This window comes from Paramisgurnus dabryanus, chromosome 16 (genome assembly GCF_030506205.2).
Source record: "Paramisgurnus dabryanus chromosome 16, PD_genome_1.1, whole genome shotgun sequence".
Taxonomy (NCBI): Eukaryota; Metazoa; Chordata; class Actinopteri; order Cypriniformes; family Cobitidae; genus Paramisgurnus; species Paramisgurnus dabryanus.
The window spans coordinates 3924381-3942535 of record NC_133352.1 but is presented as its reverse complement, the minus strand read 5'-3'; the positions used below and the strand labels follow the sequence as shown (position 1 = coordinate 3942535).

The window sequence follows — 18155 nt, the reverse complement described above, 5'->3', positions numbered from 1 at the left end:
GTGTCATGCTAGTTGCTAGCTGCTCTTTTTTGCTGCCTTGTGAGTAATGCCTTGAAGTATTCATACATTGATAAAATGTAAAACCAAGTGGTCTGGCTATCCTTTTTTTGTGTGTTATTTTGTTATAGCATATTGTGATTTAGGAGGGTGAATGGGGGAGGAAAATATACAAATGTATAAATGATTTATTAGTAAGATACCTAAATGTAATGCATTTTAAAGGACAAGTTCGGTATTTTAGACTTAAAGCCCTGTTTTCAGATTGTTTATGGTGAAATAGAATGGTTTTGACTGAAATTTCGACATTTGCGGCTGTCCTGAGAATTTTCGCGTGTTTGTCACACCTCTACAATGGGTTTAATGGTGCACTGGAACAATCCTTCCTAAAATGCATTAAACTTTCGTTTACAAAGACGTGAAACTCACCGAGTGGTCAGGGGTGTTCACTGGTATGCTCACACAAAAATCGCTCCAAAAGACGCATTCCAACAGGTTTTATCGTAGTTTTTACCAACTCCATTGACATGTATTAGATGTGCTGTGAGGTACGGTATTACTCCGTGCCGGGAACTTTGTTTCTATTCTTGCAATTGGCAAAGGCGGATTAGCGCCACCACTTGGGCTGGAGTGTCTATTATTCAAGCTCTAAGCGGAAGAATGTACGGGTGTGAGGCGTTTGGGAAAATAGGTCCACAAGTTAACAACGAATGCTAAAACAGCTGTTGGAAAGCATCTTTTGCAGCGATTTTTGTGTGAGCATATCAGTGAACACCCCTGACCACTCGGTGAGTTTCACGTCTTTGTAAACGAAAGTGTAATGCATTTTAGGAAGGATTGCTCCAGTGCACCATTAAACCCATTGTAGAGGTCTGAGCTGAAACACAAACACGCGAAAATTCTCAGGACAGCCGCAAATGTCGAAATTTCAGTCAAAACCATTCTATTTCACCATAAACAATCTGAAAACAGGGCTTTAAGTCTAAAATACCGAACTTGTCCTTTAAGTGAATTGGGTTTATTAATAAAGAATAAATAACCCATTTTTAAGACACATTGGATTAAGTAAAACTATTACATACATTTTACTGGTTTCATTTACATATATCTAAAAAATATCTATCATATAATGAATTGTTTTTTTTTTAGATTAAAAGTATGTAATCCAAATGGATGGAAAGTTACATGTAATCAAAATACATAAATCTTATGAATTAGGCCTAAATATTTTTTTGAGTGTTACATGATTTTGAGTTAATTATTTTATTTTGGACATAAAATGGGAAAGGAGATCATGGAAATTATTTTGAACTGTATTACAATTTAACCTCTTGAAAAGCACCCCCATACTGGCCCGAAACCATGAAAATACCTACTTTCACTAAAAGGGCTGTTTTTACTAAACCATTTATAGTATAAGCATAACTGTGGTATCATTAGATAGAAGACACTTTGAGCTTCGTTTTCCATGTTTCAAAATTATTTTAAGATAAAAAAAAAAAAAGTTAGAGAGGCTGAAGTACATTGTAATAAAAAATTTTTTGCATAACATCTTTTTTAACACTAAAAATCTTAATGATAAATATATGTGTGAAACCTATAAATGCAATGAGGCCAAAGCCACAAGTCTAAAGAAGTTATATTTCACGTTTGAAGTCAATAGACCCAAAAATGAGGTTCTTGCAAGAGTTTTTGTAAGACTAGTGCCTTTTCTAAGTGCCAGTCAGCCACAAAATAAAAGTCTTTTGTTTACATGCATACACGTTCGTTCTTTTTATTGTTTATCCTTATATAAGCGTATAAAATGCCGTATCCACACCAGGAAATAAAGCTTCACACAAAGATCGTTGAATTCGTGTTCTAATTGGCTACACGTTCTGTCTATCAATATTTTCCATGAAGTCATTGGAGGAACGCGCGAGTCAGATGACGTCACGATATTAGACAGCGCTGTTTGGATATTATGTATTATACTCCCGCCTACTTGTACAATCATGTCTGAGCGCTGGTTTTGAACGCAAGTGTGCTCTCATATACAAGTGTTACGATGTAAATAGTCCTCAGATTGTATATTATAATCTATTACAAGACGTGCATCTGAAATCTGATGTAAACAATGGAAAATATATCCATATTTCACGGATTATACGCATTTGTGGACAAAACTGGTCATTGGATGTACTTTGTTGGAGAGTTTTTATGGGTTATTCACACATCTGAAACAGACTGGATTCGATTCGCGTTCCTTATACCAGCACAAAGGTAAGGGGTCAGTTTATATTATGCATGTTGTTATCTGGACTTCTGTAATAAAATACTATATTTATGATACTAGAGCAATTTAATCTCAAAACGGACACCATACACTGACGCTAAACCCTTAGACCTTTTAAACGATGTATAGTAGTGTTATTATTATTGTTGTTTGTACACAGTAGGCTATATATATATTGTTAGCAGCATTAAAAAAAACTGACGTCCTTCCGTCCGCGAGCTAGTGCGCGTCGAGAGGTTAACATCCTGATGTAAAAAAAAAAGAGTAATAAGAAGTATTTTTAACTGGTATACTCGAAGTAACCATTTTAAATTTTATTTAATGTGCATGTCACCAAAAGTGCCCCCGTGGGCATCAGTTGTTTTGTAATTCTGACGCACCTATAAATCATTATGTTTTTTGAATAACCTATATTCACTGATCCCATAACATAGTTGCAATGGTATGTTCCCTTTCAGTCGTTCAGTACCAATCTACGGGACCAATCTACTTCGAGAAACTTGTAAAACGGCAATGAACTTGGCATGCATCTGCCGGCACCGCCTTGCCGTGCGAGTATTTAATGAGAGTATTTAACGAGAGGCAGGTGTGAATATCAAAACATTATTTTTCGCTTCAAAAGCAGGCAGATCATCTGCTATTGAGAAGCTCTCTTTCTGCTCGTTGTAACGCTGCGTGCTGGTGTTGTTGGAGAAAGAGCACTTCAGCGGAGGCTCGCGGATTACCACCTCTTTACCTTCGGTGGTCCAGGAACGTCACCTCTGGCTGTGTCTTGCGGGCATGAAGGAGGTCGACAAGAATCGTCTTCTGAATGCTCTGGTTTCCTAGACCAACCATTTCGGCAACGCGGTTGAGAGCCTCATACAATGTTGTTGGCTGCCCAAGAGCAGACTGAGGCCATCATGCCAGGTTGGAATCCAGCTGCCATCTCTGCTACGACGGCGCCTCAGCCTGCCCCTCGCCGAGGGCGTCCTGCTACGGCCTTTTTTGTTCCTCCATTCTGGCAGCTTTTGAGGAACCCACCGTTAGCAGTCCGCCCCGCCCACTCAGCCCGGCAAGATATAGAAAACGATATCTAAGTGGCCCTGAAACGGGCGAGCTGGAGATGGAGGAGATCGCTCTTCGGGAGATGGCGAAGGGCCACTCCTTGGTTTTCATTTCTGTTCTGCCGGTTTTTCAGCCAACACCCACAAAACCACACATAGAGCGAATTCTTCCTCTCTTCTCCAGGTCTCCAGAGGTACAAGGGAGCTACGGACCGGCTCATAACCCAGCGTCCTCCCCTTTCTCTATCGCCAGCAGGTGTGTCACAGCGGCCTGGGACCCATACTACGGAGTCTCTCCAGCTCTGCTACCAATCAGCGGAGCCAGGTGAGTGTTGCATTAAACAACACTTCTGTCAATGTGGCCAAGGAGCATTTATTTGTGTTCACCTCTGCTTCGCTTGCCGCAGTTACACCGATCGTGTCGTTAATCCCTCTCGTTCAGTGTTTGGAGGCTTGGAAACAGCTTTCCAGTCCGTCGCATTGGCTTTTACGCACAATCCCTCTCGGCTACGCAATTCAGTTAACCTGGCTCCCCCCAAATTCATACGCCTCACTACGCCTCACATTCGTAAAAGCCCCAAACATGCAAGTACTATGTGCATAAATTGCTATCCTACTGGTGAAGGACACGATCGAGCCTGTCCCTTCAGCGGAGATAAGGTCAGGGTTTTACAGCCAAGAAAGCGTCGGGTTGCGATCGATCCTGGACCTGCGTGTACTGAGTCAAGCACTTTAGAATGCTGTTTTAAATGCATATTTCAATGTATCCGCCCACAAGATTGGTTTGCGCCATCAGCCTGAAGGACGCGTACTTTCATGTCTCCATACTTCCCCAACACAGAAAGTTTCTTTGTGGTGTTTGAGGAGCGGGCATATTAGTACAAGTCTTACCGTTCTGGCTTCTTTCTCTCTCCATGTCTTCACGCAAGTCGCTGAGGGGGCTTTAAGACCCCTGAGAGAGAGAGTGGTGTGCGCATCCTGGAGTATCTCGACGACTGGCTCATAATAACACAGATTGTGTGCTCAAACACCTCGCCCGTCTCAGCCTTCAGGTCAACTGGGAGAAGAGCAAACTGCCCCGTACAGAGGATCTCTTTTCTCGGTAAAGAACTGGACTCGGTCGGTCTAACGGGTGTGCATGTTTAGTCGATTCTGACTTGCTTGGATATGTTCAAAGACAAGACAGCGGTCCCAGTGAAACAATTTCAGAGGCTCCTGGAATATATGGCAGCAGCGGCGGCTGTGACACCGCTCGGTCTGCTCCACATGAGACCGCTTCAGCAATGGCTTTACGAACGAGTCCCGAAGAGAGTGTGGCTCAGTTGGGGTAACAATTACACTGACATGCCGCCTCACTTTCACTCTGTGGTCAGACCCAGCATTTCTCAGGGCAGGTGTACCACTGAGATAGGTCTCCAGGCATGCCATTGTGTGCACAAATGCCTCTACCACGGGGGGGGGCACATACGGCTGGCTTGCAGCCTCGGGGGTCTGGACATCACCCCAGCTGCACTGGCATTTAAATTGCCTCGAGTTGTGGGCTGTATATCTTGCTCTCGTCCGTCTCAGTAGCAAGTTGCGAGGCAAAGATGTATTAGTACGCACCGACAACATTGTGACTATTGCGTATATCAATCGCCAAGGCGGTTTGCACTCTCGTCACCTGTCGTCACATTTCGCTCGTCATCTCCTCCTTTAGAGTCAGAAGAATCGGAGGTCTCTTCGTGCCATTCACATCCCGGGGTCGCTTAACACAGCGGCAAACGCGCTTTCACGAGCAGCGCGCCCCGGTGAATGGCGACTCCACCCCCAGACGGTTCAGCTGATTTGGAAACACTCGGTGTGGATGCACTGGCACACAGCTGGCCGTGGGGTCTGCGCAAATACGCATTTCACCCAGTGAGCCTCATTGCACAGATCTTTGCAAAGTCAGGGAGGATGAGGAGTACATTCTTTTAGTTGCTCCGTATTGGACCACCAGGAGTTGGTTTCCAGAGCTCACTCTCCGCTTGAAAGCCCCTCCCTGTCGGATTCCCCTTAAGAAGGACCTTCTTTCTCAAGAAGGGGAAACATTATGGCACCCGCAGAAGTTCTAGGTGATTTACCACAAGCGGTATCTAACACCATTGACGAGACCATTGAATCTGTTTGTTGACTGGTGTACTTCTCAACGAGAAGAACCCCGAGAATGCTCGATCAGAGTTGTGCTTTTATATCTCCAGCACCGCTTGGAGAAGAGGCTGTCACCATCTACTATAAATGTAGATAACGCGGCGATATCGGCACATCACGCACCGATAGACGGTAGATCCGTGGGTCAGCACGATCTGGTCATTAGGGTGGTCTCTGGTCAAGACGTGCTTGAAGGCTGAATCCTTTGCGCCCTCCCTCTATTCCTCATTGGGACCTGTCCATGGTGCTGAAAGCCCTGCAGGACGCCCCTTTTGAGCCTCTGCAGACTGTGAGTATTAAGTTTCTCTCTATGAAAATCTTTAACACTCCTCGCATTGGCTTCTGTTAAGAGGATAGGTGACCGTCATGCATTTTCGGTCATTGACTCGTGACTTCAGTTTGGGGCTGCTGAATTCAGTGTTACACGGAGACCCCGGCCTGGTAAGGTGCCTAAAGTTCCCACCACTCCTTTCAGAGATCAGGTGGTGAACTTGCAAGCACTGCCTTTGGAGGAGGCAGACCCAGCTATGGCTTTGTTATGTCCTGTACGTGCACTACGTGTGTATGTGGATTAGACTCAAAGTTTTCGCACCCCAGAACAGCTCTTTGTCTGTTACAGTGGTCAGCAGAAAGGGAAAGCTGTCACTAAGCAGAGAATGTCTAATTACATATTAGACACAATCACCCTGGCTTCTGAGAAACAGGGCATTGTTTCCCCTTTTGGGTTGAGAGCCCATTCAACCAAAAGCGTGGCTTCATCTTGGGCTTTGGCTCGTGGTTCCTTGCTTTCAGACATTTGCAGAGCTGCTGGCTGGGTGACACCTAATACATTCACTAGATTTTACATAGTTCGTATTGAGCCAGTATCCTTTCGAGTTCTCTCCTCAGATCAGTGAGAATACCTAGGAACGGCTCCTGTGTCGGCTTGCACCCTTCCTTTTTGGTGCGGCACTAAAACTGTTTTTTGTCTCCTAAACCAGCCTCTCACTTGATGTCTCCTTAAGAACCTAGGTGAGGCTAGAGGGGCCCTATGCGAGTATTTCCATGGAAAGTTCTTTTACCACATTTCCCTTAGCAGAGCTCGCTCCGCGCCTCTCTAGTACGAGATATTACTAAGAGAGTTCATGTTATGACCTTGAGTCTTTAAACCATCACCTTAGTGGTTGACCCCTAGAGGGTACTCTTTCCGCGGTGATCTTAGTTCTGCCTGACGAGTTCACTTCCCAGTTTGCCTAGTTCACTATCGTGGGTTAAGGAACAAGTAGTGACCGGCCTCTGCTCCAACCCCATTTCTGTCTTCCTAAACAGGATGGTCAGAGGGTTTACGCAGGCACTGGAAGGGTCAGCTTCAGTGGCGCTTTGGTAGGGATTCCCAATTCATCGGTCACGACTAGGGATGCACCGAATATTCGGCCACCGAAAATTTTCGGCCGAAAATGGCCCAAAAGTGGATTTTCGGTTTTCGGCCGAAAGACTTTTATCACCGGAAAAATACGGCCGAAATAATGTGATGACGCAAGCAGAAACCGCGACCTGCACGTGCTTGTCTGAAGTAAAATATCTGCGGTGTGGACTAGATTTTTCTCAAACTCGCGTCCGCCGAATTTCTGACCAGGATGCCCGCAACCTGTAAGTTCCACTCCCGCAATGTTTGTGTCCAAACCCGTGGATTTTCTCTGGGCATTTGTGTACAGTTTTCAAAAGCTCCGACTAAACATTTGTTCAGATTAGCATCCAGAATAACAGACATTAAACATGATTGCTTTTAAAATAAGGGATGGGCACGAATGGTCAAATATTCGATCTGCAATAATAATTAGAATGGGAAAAAAATGATATTCAAATGTTTTTAATCCGCCACCGCAGCATTACGGCTACTGCTCATTTAATCCTTTTTTCACTTCACCTCTACGCTCTTTTACAGACTTTAATGTAAAGTATACATGAAAATATGTATTTCTGATTGTTTTGGTAATTCAGATTGCAGACTAATTTAAGTGTTTAGAGTTTTAATGCCGGTTGTTAGACGTGCTTCTCCGCCGCCACATCAGCGTGCATCGTGAGAGATTTGTTAGCTTCCTTATATAGCCTAGTTTATTTTGTTGTTAAAACAACACGAGACACACATGGAAAGCGAAACGGAGAACATTTATTTTATCCGTGGATATGGTTATGACCAACCAGATAACGGCAAATGCCATAAGCAAACAATAGCTCCGTTTTGTGAAGTGTTGTTAAATTAAGCTCGTAACTTTGCACCATCAGCAATAATGTATCAAGCCAGCTTGCGTTATTTGTAACATAATATTACATTCATATATATTTGTTAGATCCGTTTGTTGTTCTCACTGGATAACCACAGAGCAGAGTTTTTTCTGCAGCTGGCATTAATGAGAAAAACGGGTTTCACCGGAGTAGGTAGGCTAAATAGGATTTTCTTTCTAAACAAAAACATGTCATACTAAATAAAGAAGATATTCATATTTGACTGAGCCTTCGATTCATGCGGGGTTTTAACGTGCATTAAAATGCCATAAATTTTTTATCAGCATTTTGTAACATTAACGTTAAAACCAAACCACAACTAGCACATCTCAGTTTTTAAATTTATACTGCATGGTAAACAAGCACCAAAGGATTAATTAAACAGTTTAACTTTTAACAACCTGATGTGTCACTAGTAGCCTACTCACCAGTTTTTCCAGATGTAAGGCAGATAGCCTATATAACTGAAGTTGGGTTTGTTTATGCCACATGCTGTTTGGCTTAATTTTCTTCTCAAATTGTGTGTGTTGACTTCATTTCTATTACACGCAAAAATACCATAAGTGCAATGGTAGTACTAATAATTGGCTTAATTTCTTTCTGTGTTTCGGCTTTCGGTTTTCGGCCTTGGTTTCCTCTTTTTCGGTTTTTGGTTTCGGCCAAGAATTTTCATTTCGGTGCATCCCTAGTCACGACGTGACGTCGTAGTGACCAACTGAAAGGGAACATCTCAGTTACATATGTAACCCTCGTTCCCTGAAGGAAGGAAACGGAGACGTCACATCCTGTCGCCACAGTTTGCTGTTCAACTGCTGATACCAGCTGATACACTGATGCTTGGCTTTCTCAGCGAAAATAGTGATTTGATATTCGCACCTGCCTCTCGTTAAAAACTCGCGCGGCAAGGCGGTGCCGGCAAATGCAAATACCTGCATGCCAAGTTCATTGGCGTTTTAGAAGTTTCTCGAAGTAGATTGGTCCCGCGAGACGTGTTCCCAATTCGTCTGTCATGACGTGACGTCTCTGTTCCCTTCTTTCAGGTAACGAGGGTTACATATGTAACAGAGACGTTATTAATGACTAAACACAAAAAAATTATAAGGGGGTGCATCAGTTGCATTCACACATTTCTATATTAACTTAGTGCTGACCATTGTACAGTATGCTGTTAAATTCACACTAACTTACCAATGGGGATGTTTGGGACGCTGCAGTCTCTTGCATAAGTAGTCTCATCCACAACAACCGAGTACTTTTCCCACAGATCTTTTGTAGCACAGAGGAGATATGTTGCTTGAACACTCGGGGCAAAATCCTCAACAAACTCTCTTCTTGAGTCTGAAGATTTAAATGCAGCAGCAGTAATGCATGTCTGTAGGGACATGGAGGCCTTGCTAGCATTATTGTACTTCTCCTTGTTTTTCAGATGGGTTTTTGATAACAGGTGGTCAGTGCATGTATCTTTGCGATTCTAGTCAATGGAATGTTGACAAAACTTACAAAATAACAGTTCTCCGGACACATAAAAGTCATGTGGGAACTGCTCGCTGACAAAAGCAGAGCCGTGGAGTGTCGCTTCGTCATGGTTATAGTGTTTTGAAGGGGGAGGGGTAGCTGAAATGACAGGAGGGGGTGTGTTGCCCAGTCTGCATTTTCCCCAGACAGAGGTTCTTCTCCCACACCAAACTGAATTTTATTCCAAATATGTAAAATCCACAAAATTCTGCTTTAACACTATATTCCATGCTAATTTGCCAATTCCGCGATTCTGTCCCTGATTCTGTGATCGCGGAAATTATAGGGCCCTGCAGATGAAGCAACATTTACTATACAAAGCCGTAAGTCCCTAACAAGCTGGGCCATAGCGCACATCGTCCACAATAATTAATGGGAAATTGCCCCGATTATTAGTGAACTACGGTGTTGTGTAGTAAATGCTGCTTCATCTGAAAGCAGGTGATGGCGATTTACTACTAATCACGGAACTGGCTTTACTAACAAGATGCGGATGACAATCACATGTGATTAATTATGCAGCCCTAATTAAATGTCTGCTACCGCAGTCTTTATTTACTGCAGTTCGTTGAACTTATTAAATTTTTTTTTTTGAAATAGCCTACCCGTTATGGTGTAAGTACTTACTATGCTGAGTTAAACCACATCACTGTGTGACACTTCAATACATATGAACGGCCGCTACACTAATACGATTTTGTTTTTCTCTTCCTGTCTCGTCCTCGCCCCTGAGGACAACGAGACAAACAGACCCAGTCCCGGTAGATGTGAAAGTCGGCACACCTCTGATCTACTGGCCGTCCTTCAACGTGATGCCCAGCTAATGCCTGACCAACGATCACCGGCAGAACCCGCTTAATCTCCGCTAAATCTCCTTATCCGTTCTCCCAAGGGTTTTTCCCTCCTAGGACTTATTTTTCCTCGGATAAAAGCCCGGGGGTTTTTTTCCTCCTAGGGGGTTTTTCACCCCGGGGAGGCAGCCTTTTTGGGCTTTACTTAGCTTCTTCTTCTAGACGTTACTTTAGTAATACGTTCGCTTATAATATTGAGTCATAGCCGCAGCAAATTTAACTGCTTATGCTATCATGTATTTTGTTGTGCTATCTGTCGTTTTTCTGTGCTTTTCACTGCTTCTATTTATGTAAAGCTGCTTTGAAACAATTGACTTTTGTGAAAAGCGCTATATAAATAAAATTGAATTGAATTGAATATGCTGCTAATTTCTGATTTGTGAGTGATTTTTTTTGTTAAAAAATGTTAGGCTACCTTAAGTTTTGCTTTTAACAGACCTGTGTCACTAGTGCATTGTCCGTTCTCCGAGCATATTACTGTAGCCATGCCTGTGGAGGCACGCCGCTTCCTACTCACGCGGTTCTGTAGTTTATTACCTCTGAACGTGTCCATATTGCACACTACAACACTAGACTCCCTTGGCTCCACAGCAACACATCCGCAACACATAAGGTAAATGCAGGGGACACGTGATGGCGGCATAAGAGACAGACGTGTTTGTGGGAGCTCCGCGGGTGCCCAAATATTTAGCAATATTCCGTTAGATATTTCCTTCTTTTTGCAAATGCTGACGCTGTATTATGACTTTGGAACACTTTTGGACTAAACAACACGAAACGATGCCCTCCGGTAAGCGAAAGAATTAGCGAAATTAGCGAAAAACTGGATCCTTTGGGGAAAACAGTCGCGTCGCATACAACTGAGCTGACACGAGCTAATGAGCGCCTGGACGAAGCGGAAGACAGAATACTACAGCTAGAAGCGGCGACTGAGCCTCTCGCTACTAAAACACAGGCCCTAGAGGAGAAAGTCAGGCCATTCGCTGACCATATTGATGACTTAGAAAACAGGGGACGGCGAAAGAATATATGCATCTTTAATATCCCTGAAGACACGGAAGGCAAAAATGCTCCGGGTTTCTTTGAACACTGGCTGCCAACTTTCCTCGGCATAGATATGAAGGGTGGCCGTGTCAAGCTTGAGTGTGCACACCGCTCCCTCGCACCCAAACCTGGGGATGGCCAGCGGCCACGCCGGGTTATTGTCAGATTCCACTCGTTTCCAGATAAGCAGAGAGTGATGGCGGCAGTGAGACGGAAAGCGGCGGAAGGCGACATTACCATGGGCGAAAAGCGGATTTACTTCTACAATGACCTATCTGCTGCTGTGTTGCGGAAACGAAAGGAGTTTGCAGAAGCTAAAAAGCGCCTTAGAGATATTGGCGCACAATACTCCATGCTCTACCCAGCGAAACTACAGGTGTCGTTCAACGGGATAAAGAAAACTTTCCTTTCGCCGGCCGATGTTCTTTCTTTTGTGTCCAGTGTTGCAAACCAATGTTGAGGAACGTTTATCTACTACGACGCGGTGGGTCATGTAATGTGTATGTTCACACATCCATCTTATGAAGACTGTTCCTGTTGTGTTTAGGGAAGTTCATTTATACTACCCACCTGTATGTGTTTTATATTACTAATATTGGTTGAGAAAGCGATCTGCATTAAGATTTGATCACTTACTTATGGGCACTTGCCTCTGTCCCTACCACGTTGTGTATTAGTTCGGGCAAGTGTTTATGCACCTCTTTATGGTGCACTCTAAAAAGGTGGCCCCCATAAAACCTGGGGGAGGTCCCCCCCCAAAAGAACTTATATGTTATAGTTTTCTACTATACTTCACAATTTTACATTTTTCCTTTTCTTCTAGCATTGTCCTTTGCTGTTCTTTTTTTCCCTCATGCTGTGTGAGGTTTGGTTTGTTGTTATGCTCAGCTCTGATCTGGTTATTTTTTTGTACTTTAAGATGCATCATTATTTTATCAAAATTGCTTCACTGTGCAAGGTTTAATTATTATTAATCTAAATAATGTCAAATAACAACGTCAAATTTTGTTCATGGAATGTAAGGGGTTTGCGAGGCAGAGTTAAACAGAGAAAAGTATTTGCATTACTTAAAAAGGAGAAAATTGATGTAGCGCTGCTTCAGGAATCGCATCTTATTGATAGTGAGCACCTCAAACTGAAATATGGTTGGGTTGGCCAGGTATACTTTTCCTCCTTCACCACCAGTAGTAGGGGTGTTGTAATACTTATTAAATACTTATAATACTTATAAGCAAGAAAACACCATTTCATTTCAAGACATGTGTTAAGGACATACGTGGAAGATATGTTATTAGCAAGGGAATTTTACAAGGGCAAGAAACTACTGTGATGAATCTCTACTGCCCTCCTAATTATTCTCCGGATCTCTTAACAAAAGCATTTTTAGAATTTACAGAAATATTGTCACCTGTAGCTTTAGTGGGGGGTGACTTTAACTGCCTGCTCAACCCCCTAATCGATAAACACCCTTCGCGTAGCTCTGCTTTAACACACCAGGCCAATTCCCTATCTGCGATATGTGATGAGATAAGCTTTCTCGATGTTTGGCGAGCTTTACACCCATCCGACAAACAATTTACATTTTACTCCCCTCCTCATAAATGCCACACTCGTATAGACTATTTATTTGTCCCGAAGCCCCTTATACAATATATTTCATCTTGCGAAATTGGGAGCATTGTTGTTAGTGATCACGCTATGGTTTGTCTGAAACTGACTACTGTTGGACATTTTACAGGAAGTAGGAGATGGAGATTTGACTCACGCCTCCTAAGAGATGAGAAATTTGTCTCTTATATGACCAGTGAATTTAAGATCTTTTTGGATATAAATTCACAGTCTACTGAAGATCCCTCTCTACTTTGGGAAACTTCAAACACATATATTAGAGGCTTAGTAATCGGCTACTCTGCCTCTAAGAAACAGAGGCAATCAGAGCTCCAGTCAAAGCTGGAAAAAGATTTAAAGGATATTGAGAAAACGTTAACCTCATCATCTGACCCACTATTGTTACAAAGTAAATGCGCTTTGCAAACCGCATTAGACGCTTTGTTAACCCAACAGGCTAAGAGTTCTAGTCTCTTTTCTAGACAGCGACTATATGAATTTGGTGATAAACCCAGCAAGTACTTATCTTATTTGACTAAATTCGAGTCAGAACCTCAAATAATTGCCTCAATAGTTGATACTGCCGGTATTCGTTATTTTGATAATAAAAACATAAATAATGTTTTCAGAGAGTTTTACTCTCAACTTTATAAATCAGATCTTCCCCCAGGAGCCTCTGTGGACATGGAAAACTTCCTGTCTCAAATAACTCTCCCTACTATCTCTGAATCTCAGAAGATTGAATTAAATGCGCCTGTTACTAAAGATGAAGCCCTGTTTGCACTTAGAACATTACAATCAGGGAAGGCACCTGGGCCAGATGGCCTGACTGGCGTTCTTTTAAATCTGGCCTTCTGCCTCAATCTTTGAGAGAGGCAGACATCACAGTTATCCTTAAAAAGGCCAAGAACGCAGATCACTGCTCTAATTATAGGCCTATCGCTTTGTTAAACCAGGATCTTAAGTTACTTTCCAAGATAGTAGCGCTTCGACTTGAAAAAGTTTTGCCCGAAATAATCAAAGAAGACCAGACGAGGTTTATCAAGGGAAGAAGCTCTAGCCACAATGTAAGAAGACTTTTAAATATTATTAATATATGTGAAACTCAGAATATCGAAAGTCTAATCATTTCACTTGATGCGGAAAAAGCCTTCGACCGTGTTGAGTGGCCTTATTTACATAATATTTTACACAAATTTAATTTAGGAGAGACGTTTATAAGGTGGATCGGGATAACCCTTTAGCTTCAGTTATTACTAATGGCCAGGGGCATCAGTTTGTTTTGAAAAGTGGTGGGGACAAAAGATCAGATGAAAAAAACATTACAGCAGGACAGGAAAAATGTTGAATAACGGCCCATCAAAAATGGGCATAGCGTAGTAGGCCAGTCAACAACACGAAAATACTCAGCATAAAACCCTCAACAATGTCGACTGCAGATCTAACAGTCCCTACAACACCAGCTCAACTGAACAGTGCCAAAGCACCATTCTGTAAAACAGCAGCACGTAAAGTCAATGATTACAATGAAATTCATTATTATGTAAAAGAAAACACACTATAAGCACACAACACAACATATGTGTCCCTGGACCACAAAATCAGTCGTACACTGCAAAAAATTATTTTCAAGAAAAAAAATTCTTATTATTTTTGTCTTGTTTTCAGTAAAAATATCTTAAAACTCTTAAATTAAGATGCTTTTTCTTGATGAGCAAAATGACCTAAGAAAATAAGTCTAGTTTTTAGACCAAAAATACTAGATGTAAGTGATTTTGTGCATAAACAAGCAAAAAAATCTGCTAATGGGGTAAGCAAAAAAATCTTGAAAATTTTTCTTAAACACTAAATTCAAGAAAAAATTGCTTACCCCATTGGCAGATTTTTTTGCTTGTTTTATGCACAAAATCACTTAAATTTGATATTTTTGGTCTAAAAACTAGATTTTTTGCTCATCAAGAAAAAGCATCTTAATTTAGGAATTTTTAGATATACTAAGATTTTTTTCTTGAAAATCTGACTTTCTGTCTTAGAATTTTTGTCTTGATTTCAGTAGAAATATCTTAAAATTCTTAAATCAAGATGTATTTTCTTGATGAGCAAAATGACGTAAGAAAATAAGTCTTGTTTTTAGACAAAAACTATACAATTTAAGTGAATTTGTGCTTAAAACAAGCAAAAATATCTGCCAATGGGGTGAAAAAATTTTGCTTAAATTAAGTGTTTAAGAAAAAAGAAATCTTATTTTAAGATTTTTTTCTCACCCTATTGGCAGATATTTTTGCTTGTTTTAATCACAAATTAGACTTTTTTTCTTTGGTCATTTTGCTTATCAAGAAAATACATCTTGATTTAAGAATTTTTAGATATTTCTACTGAAAACAAGACAAAAATACTGTCATTTTTGCAGTGTAAGTCGCACAGGTATTGTTTAATTTTTAGAACATTTTAACCAAATGCTTTCAAAAAGTGGTGGGGACAAAATCAGCCATTTCAAAAAGTGGTGGGGACATGTCCCCAGCATCCCCAGTGCAAATGACACCTATGCTAATGGCTATAGGTCTAACAATTTCTCACTTTACCGCTCGACACGCCAAAGGCTGTCCTCTCAGCCCCTCTCTATTTGCCCTGGCGATAGAACCCCTGGCCGCGGCTGTCAGGCAAGATTTACAAATAAAAGGAATTTGCGCTGGTGACATTCAACATAATATTTCTTTATACGCAGATGATATTTTATTATATATATCAGAACCAACTTCAACTATTTCCTGTCTCATCAAACTCATTCGCCATTTTGGAACTTTTTCGGGTTATAAAATAAACGTCTCTAAATCTCTTGCGATGCCTCTGGGGGCTCTCAGAGGAAGGACTAATTCCCTTAAACCTTTTCCATTCCGTTGGTCCTCGTCTGGTTTTGTGTATCTCGGTGTCCACATCAACCCCATTTTTCACCAAATGTTTAAGGCTAACTACACACCATTACTAGATTTCATAAAAGAGATTTACAACGGTGGTGCTCTCTTCCCTTATCCTTACTTGGTAGGGTATCTCTTATTAAGATGAACGTTCTACCTAGATCTACCCCCTACAGATGATCCCCTTACTACTTTCAAACAAAGTACTGAAGCTACTTAACAGCTGGTTGAGTGAATTTATCTATTTAAATTTGATTTATAATGTGCTTAACCAGACATCTGTCATATTAGCAGCTTCAGATGCAGCACTAACATGGCAAACTGAATTGGGTGTAACTATTGATGAGGATCAATGGGATGTCATCTGCAATCAAACAAAACTGATATCAGTCTGTAATCGCGCCAGGTTATTACAGTTTAAAATTCTTCATAGATTGCAAATATCTCCTAGCAAAAGACATAAAATGTATCCCCATACCTCTCCTGATTGCCTTAAATGCAAAACTGCGTTGGGAACATACACCCACTGTATTTGGTACTGTCCTAAAATTCAGTCATATTGGCAAGATGTTCTAGAGGATATGTGCGCTATTTTTGGAACTGTTTTGACCTGTGATCCTGTCTCGCTACTATTAGGATATAGAGACAGTAAAATTAGTCCTGGTTCAGGCAGGCTGTATGATATTCTCACTTATGCTGCATGCAAGAACATTTTCCTGTCATGGATTAGTGACAAACCCCCTTCTTAAGCATCTTGGCACAAACTCATCATGGAGCTATTTCCTCTGGAATACCTAACTTGCCTCCATTCCACGAAAGGACGTTTCTTAAAGATTTGGACTCCATATCTTTGTTTTACCAACCTTACTGTTGCATCTATATTGAAAAGTATTGCTTTAGATTAATCATTCATTTATTTATTTCTTATTTGTATGGTACTATATGTCCTGTGTACTACTCAGATGCATACTGTCCAGGCTATACTGTGCTGTGCTTTGTTCTCTGTTCTTCTGTTCTTGTTTGTAAAAAACAAAATAAAAATAAATATAAAATAAGGTAAATGCAAACAGATTATTACTACCAAAGCTACTGTTGCATCTATATTGAAAAGTATTGCTTTAGATTAATCATTAATTTATTTATTTCTTATTTGTATGGTACTATATGTCCTGTGTACTACTCAGATGCATACTGTCCAGGCTATACTGTGCTGAGCTTTGTTCTCTGTTCTTCTGTTCTTGTTTGTAAAAAACAAAATAAAAATAAATATAAAATAAGGTAAATGCAAACAGATTATTACTACCAAAGCTTCGAAGCTCAAAAACTGGTATTCAGACCAGTACTCATGTTTTGTTGTCATTGTAGACTGGACTGGTCTATTTCAAATTAGTTTATTCAGTCTGTGGCCGTTTCTTAATCCGAAAGCTGCAGCCTCCAAAGGTCGCATTTCTAGGCTGCATACGTCATCAAGTCTTATTTTAGAATTTAAACAATTATAAAGTTGACTATTAATCTTAGTTAGTTGTACATTTTTGTAATATGCTTATGACTTGCGAATATAATGCTCAGTTAACTTAAATAAACCAGGCTTGTTGACGTATGCAGCCTGCATATTTGACCTTGCATTAGGGTGGTTCTTATTTTTCAACTTTTAAAAGTTCATGCTCTCACCCCACCTATATGTTTGAATAAATAAATAATAAGTTGGGCAAAATGTTTTTAAAAATTAATTAATATTTAGAGGTTGCTCAAGACCTTTGAAGTTTAACACATTTGCGTATTATGTGATACTTTGTGCTAGCATGTATAATTGTTTAATAATATATACAGTGAGGAAAATAAGTATTTGAACACCCTGCTATTTTGCAAGTTCTCCCAATTAGAAATCATGGAGGGGTCTTAAATTGTCATCGTAGGTGCATGTTCACTGTGAGATACATAATGTAAAAAAAATCCAGAAATCACAATGTTTAATTTTTTAACTATTTATTTATATGACACAGAAGCAAATAAGTATTTGAATACCTGAGAAAATCAATGTTAATATCTGGTACAGTAGCCTTTATTTGCAATTACAGAGGTCAAAAGTTTCCTGTAGTTTTTCACCAGGTTTGCACACACTGCATGAGGGATTTTGGCCCACTCCTCCACACAAATCTACTCTAGATTAGTCAGGTTTCTGGCCTGTCGCTGAGAAACACAGAGTTTGAGCACCCTCCAAAGATTCGCTATTGGGTTTAGGTCTGGACACTGGCTAGGACACGCCAGAACCTTGATTTGCCTCTTACAAAGCCACTCCTTGGTTATCCTGACTGTGTGCTTTGGGTCATTGTCATGTTGGAAGACCCAGCCTCGACCCATCTTCAATGCTCTAACTGAGGGAAGGAGGTTGTTCCCCAAAATCTCGCAATACATGGCCCCGGTCATCCTCTCCTTAATACAGTGCAGTCGCCCTGTCCCATGTGCA

At 41.1% G+C, this 18155-nt stretch overlaps 1 protein-coding gene across 15 annotated transcripts in view; it reads right to left on the bottom strand.

Annotated features, from left to right (window-relative positions):
- hdx (highly divergent homeobox) overlaps nucleotides 1-18155 on the bottom strand; it is a 349114-nt gene that overhangs the window by 296750 nt on the left and 34209 nt on the right. For 8 of the 15 annotated variants that reach the window (XM_065253822.2, XM_073812059.1, XM_065253825.2 and 5 more), the window contains one exon: nucleotides 8944-9127. The exons of 5 other annotated variants lie outside the window; for them this stretch is intronic. In XM_065253822.2, the coding sequence (XP_065109894.2) occupies nucleotides 8944-9127 (184 nt within the window). The remainder of the gene's footprint in view (nucleotides 1-8943; nucleotides 9128-18155) is intronic. 2 more of the 15 variants (XM_065253824.2, XM_073812060.1) reach the window with 1 other exon arrangement.